Source organism: Pteropus vampyrus, unplaced genomic scaffold (assembly GCF_000151845.1).
Source record: "Pteropus vampyrus isolate Shadow unplaced genomic scaffold, Pvam_2.0 Scaffold131, whole genome shotgun sequence".
Classification (NCBI taxonomy): domain Eukaryota; kingdom Metazoa; phylum Chordata; class Mammalia; order Chiroptera; family Pteropodidae; genus Pteropus; species Pteropus vampyrus.
The window spans coordinates 2,311,014-2,316,255 of NW_011888912.1; the positions used below are offsets into that span (position 1 = coordinate 2,311,014).

Genomic DNA, 5,242 nt, shown 5'->3' on the forward strand with positions numbered 1-5,242 from the left:
AGGCGGGGCCGGGCGAAGGGAGCCAGGAGGGCGGGGCGGGCCGTGGGGGCTCCGCCGGTTCCAGTGCATGGTCTGCCTCTGCCCCAGGCACTGCCCGGCACCCCAGGCCAGTGCGGGGTGCGCTGACCGCTCTCGCCTGTATCTGGTCACGTGCGGCCGCTGCTCGTGGCCGAAACGCTAAGCACTGGGGACCCTCCCCGCCCGCCTCCCACCCCACGGAACCGAGCGCTGAGCATCAGAGGCTTCAGTGCTCTGGCCCTTTCTTGGGGGAGAGGAAATAAACCCTCACCGGGCGCCGACCGAAAACGAGCCCATCTGGGGACGGAAGTGCGACTAGAGCCAGGAAGCCCCGAGGCCTCCAGGCTCGGGGGCAGGGCCAGACGCCCCCGTTCTCTGCTGCTTCCTCCTGAGCTGGTGTCTGTCTGTCCATCTGCAGACCGCCCCTGGGAGCCTGGTGGTGCTGGCAGGTGGCCACCCACATCTCCGTCCAGGGCACGATCTCGTCTTCAGGGAAGCGTCAGTCTGGGCTGGGGCGCTGCACCAAAGGGCCCTGCAGCGCCCCTCGGTCAGGACCTGGCCGCTTGAGCTGGAGACATTCGATCCCCTGCTCCTCCCTCCCTCCCCCACAAGATGCCCGGAGGCCGCGCCACAGCCGTCCGGGCAGCTGCGTCCACCTTTCCTGGCGTCTGGCCATCCTGACCAGCACCTGCCGAGTCCAGGGACCGTCCGGGACAAGCTCGGCCCTACATTTCAAGCCGCTAGTCCCACGTCGGGGGAAGGCCGAGGGGGCCGGTGTGGGGCTGGGGCAGAGGGGAGGCAGCAGAGCTGGGGGGAACAGGGGCGCTGAGGAACCTGGGCCTTCACTTTTAAGAGGCGGCAGGCCCTGTGTCAGGGAGTCGGTCAGCGTGTGTCACCACGGTCAGGCCCTGTCCTGGAAGCAAAGGACGCCACCGAAGAGAGGACAGCGCAGCCCTGCCTTCATGGAGCTCTGTCCAGCAGTGAAGACACTTAATCAACAAATAACTTCAAGCAAGGCATTAAAAAGTAAACTGACAAGACGCCTCAGAAGAAAAGCACGTGGCTGTGGGAAACAGCAGGGCGGCTGGAGGGAGGACAGTTCCCAGTCAGGCCTGGGGTCTCCCAAGGCCAAACTCAGGCGATCGCCGGTAAGTGGAGTCAAAAACCAAGCCAAAGCAACGCGCAGACTCCGAGAGCAGGCGCGGGCTCGGGTGGGGGTGGGGGAGGGCGACACGGCTGAAGGGGCCCGACTGGGTATGGATGGAAACTGGACTTTAGGTGGCGAACGCTATGTAGTGTGTACAAACGTAGAGCTGCAGCGCTGTACAGCTGAAGCATCTGTAATCGTGTGTGTGACACACACACACACACACACACACACCGGGCTCTCCAGGCCAGCAGACCTGTGTCAGGTCCTCCTAGTGCTGCTTATTGGCCATGTGACTCTGGGCCAGTCCCCTCTTCTCTGAGGCTCGGCTTCCTGCTCTGTGGAACACGGACAGCAGCTGGCTGACCCTGTACGGTCGTCGTGAACGTGAAGTCCGAACCCACACACAAAACACTTAGTTGGTGCAGGTGACGCTCACTACTCACGAGTGATTATTCCAGTTGTGGCCACTCTGGCCCCGGCTCCTTCCTCCCCATCCCGCCTGTCCTCCCTGTCTTCCCTTCCATCCTTCAGCAGTGACCACCCTCAAAACGCACACACGAATATGTACATGCACTGTGTTCTCATCGGTTCTCCCTTATTCATTCATTCATTCATGCATGCAAGCATTTATTCAGATACTGCCCTGTGTACACAGCACCCTGCCGAGCTCTACAGGGAGAAAGACACAAAAATAATTACAACGTGGCACTGTCTTTTAAATGCACGACCTAACGGGGTGAAAAGTGATTACTCTGTAAGGCAAAGTGGGGTGGGGGGTAGAAGCGGCGGCTGGGAGCCCAGGAAGACGCCTGAGTTCTGTGGGGAGGGCTCGGGGCGGGCATCCCAGAGGGCTGAGCTGGCCCGCGTGGGCTTGGACACGCTGGGAGGGCTCCACGCAGGGCGCTATGCTCCCACCCCCACTCAGGGCACTGGTCCTCACCCTCGCTCCTGCTCAGAGGAACTTTCCAGAAGAAGCACCGCCTTCTGACTCCTGGCTCCAGAGCCACCTCGGCCAATCTCTCTCCCCAGTTGGCTGAGAGCAGCTCTTTCCAGCCCCCAGGGACTCTACTTCAGGCTTTTTGCCCACGCTGTCCCCCCTTCGCCACCTTCGGCCCCGCGCCGCCTGGTGTCCCTTCTCGTCTAGGCTCCGCGGTCTCTGCTCCAGGACCACACTCAGAAGATGCACCCACGGCATCCGGACCCACAGGGCAGGGCTCACGGCCCCCTAACCAAAGGTCTCCGTATGCATGTGACCCCCGTATCTCCTCCGTCTCACGTCCCCTGGCTCCAGGCGGCAGGCCCTGCTGGTGGGACCCCGTCCAAAGCTCCAGGGCTCCCCACGACCACCTGCAGACCCTCAGGGGCATCGCAGCTGGGGAGCCCGGAGCCGAGGAACACAGCCTCCCCCAGCCCTGCGACGAGGGAGCACCGCCCCCACCCCACTCCATAGGGACACGGTCATCCAGGCTCAGAACCCTCCTCCACAGGAAACTGATTCATCTTGGGTGTCCAGGGACGCCAGTACGGCCTGTTCCCCAAAGACAAACAAGCGCTGCTGTGCTAGGGGGGTGGGAGAGAGGGAAGAGACCCCACGCTCTGCCTAACACATGGCACGTGGGCACGGGGGGTCGGGAACCAGACCGAATGCAACCAGCGCTTAGGGTGGTTCTCAGCTGGGCTGAGCGACCCCAAGACTGTCACATTTGCAGGAATACTGGTAAGTATAGAGTAGCAGATAATGGAGTCAAATGACACGGGCCCAGTTCTGAGCTGTGTGGCCTTGAGCACATTACTTAACCTCTCTGAGCCACAGGAAATGGAGAGTGAGGACGTGAAAAGCCCCCAGCTAGAGAAGAGAAGAAGGGCTTCTGCGCGGGGCTGCGGCGTGATTGAGCACCCTACATGAGGGGACGCGTGCGGGCGCTTGGGCACCTTGTAAGCGCGCAGTGCAGAATCACTCTGGTTCCTTCCCCGAGCAGCCAAGTGTCTCCAGAAGTGACCTCCAGCCTGGCCCGGCCTCCTGAGGTGAGCAGAAACGTGCAGAGCTCTGCGAAAAGGCCGGGGCGGCGGGGGAAGGGGAGGAAGGCAGAAAGAGGTGACAGATGGCCTCCCCACTCCTACCTGCCAGGCCACAACCCTCTGCTCGCCAAGCAGGCCCCAGCCGCAGACCAGAACCCCAAACCCAAGAGCCAGCGGTGGGACGAGCCTTACTTGTCCCGTGACCTTCTGGGACGGGGCCTACCTTCTGTAGGCCCCCAGAGCTTCTGGCTCAATGGAGCTCAACATACCCAGAGGTCCAGGGACCTCTAGGGTGGAAGAACCGTGTTTCAGGTGTGGCAGATTCTGAAGGGTCCCTTCCCTGACCTCCCGGGGCGGAGCGGGCTGGAAAGCCGCTTTCTTGGCTCTGCCACTCGCTTGTGGTTTCTCTGGCACATCCCTATGAGATGACATTGAGGTAGGTACAGTCGGCGGTTCATCGTGTCTGCAGCAGGCGCTGCAAACCCCTGGCATGAATAAACATAGCCTGGACCCCAGACGTGCCTTCTCATCCTCACTACTCTCCTGATGACGCTTTCTTTTCTCGGGGTCACGCTAGTGTAGAAATGTGGCATGTAGCACATACGACACACAGAGTATGCGTTCACCCAGCACTGACGTTATCCGTAAGGCTTTGGGGACCGCAGGCTACCAGCTACGTTCTTAGGGAGTCACAAGTTACACCCGGATTTCCCACTGCGCGGTGGGGGGTCGCGCCCCTGACCCTCTAGCTGTTCACGGGTCAGCGTGTACGTTAGTCTCAAAAGTGCAACATGGAGAAGAGCTGCGTTCACAGCCGCCACCTGACTGAGGCTTGTGGACCGTCCGCCTAAGGGGCCCCTGGTCCCCATCCTGCGGGTCTCCTCTCCCCTGGGCTGAACATCCCTCACGTTCTCTGGGGACCATTTGGAGGGCGACTCTGTTGTCGCTGTCCCTCCAGTCCAGGACCCCGGCTTGGTCCCGGCACCTCTCCCGCATTTGCGGAGCGTCGTCTACATTCCAGGCCCTGTGACTGAACGACCAAGAAGACACTGTCGCCCTAAGGGCTACGTGTCGTCGCTTGGAGCTTCACAAATCATGTCGAACGGGGCGGCATTCATTCAGAGCAGGCAGCCAAAGTACTCAAAAGAGGAAACGTATTTGGAAAGGCTGCAAACCCGAGCGGAAGAGCCCCAGGTTTCTTTCAGGCCACCGGGCTCCCGGTGACCGGGAACCGGAACTCCCAGTCGCGGGCTGCAGTCGGACCCGCAGCCTGCAGGACCGGGGCGGGGCCAGCCTCGCGCTGCCCCCGATTCCGGGCTCCCATTGGCTGCGGGAGGAAGCGGTGAGCCAATCCCCACAGATCTTAATGTCCTCCGCCGGGACCACTTCCGCCTCCGGGTCAGGCCCCGCCCCGCTCTCCCGGCGTCGCTTGCGAGCTGGAATCAAAATGGAGGAGTATGCCCGAGAGCCCTGGTGAGTTTGACCGGCGTCCTCGCCCTGCTCCTGCCCTTCGCTCTTGTCTGTTCAGGCTCCCGAGGTTAACTACGCGGGCGTGGTAACCATGGGCGGTGCGGGCTGGAGCTGCCCTTCGGCCGGACCGCCCACACCCGGGCCCAGCCGACCTTGTGCCGTGTCAATAATCGTACCCTCTGCTCGCCGAGGTGACCTTAGACGCGTCCCTGCCTTTGGCTTTGCTTAGCTCTTGCGTCGAGGAAGGAAAGTCAGGCCTCCCAGGGGGTGCCATTCTCGAAGCAGTCTTTGTATCTTGACACGTGTCCGCAGGGCCAAGCATTTCACATGAGCGGAACATAGATTATACCCAAAGGGGCTGGATGAGCTCCTATAGGCAGGGGCCTCGTTTTCGTGCTTGGGAGTCTCACTTGGAGGAGAAAGGGCAAAAGTTATCTGGAAAATGAAAGAGAGAGTAGCATATGTTCTCTGAAAAGCCATGCACAGGAATTTATACATCCGTGAAGAATTTATTGAGGGCTCTGCTCAGCATTTTGTTAAGTTCAAGGAATAAAAGCGTGAATAAATCAGGCGCACGAATAGATC

The 5,242-nt window shown here is 60.9% G+C and overlaps 1 protein-coding gene across 1 annotated transcript in view; it reads left to right on the plus strand.

Annotated features, from left to right (window-relative positions):
- Nucleotides 1-4,603: 4,603 nt before the first annotated feature.
- TIMM17A (translocase of inner mitochondrial membrane 17A) overlaps nucleotides 4,604-5,242 on the plus strand; it is a 10,127-nt gene continuing 9,488 nt past the window's right edge. The window contains exon 1 of the mRNA XM_023534752.1: nucleotides 4,604-4,660. Coding sequence (XP_023390520.1) covers nucleotides 4,635-4,660 — 26 coding nt within the window. The 5' untranslated portion in view covers nucleotides 4,604-4,634. The remainder of the gene's footprint in view (nucleotides 4,661-5,242) is intronic.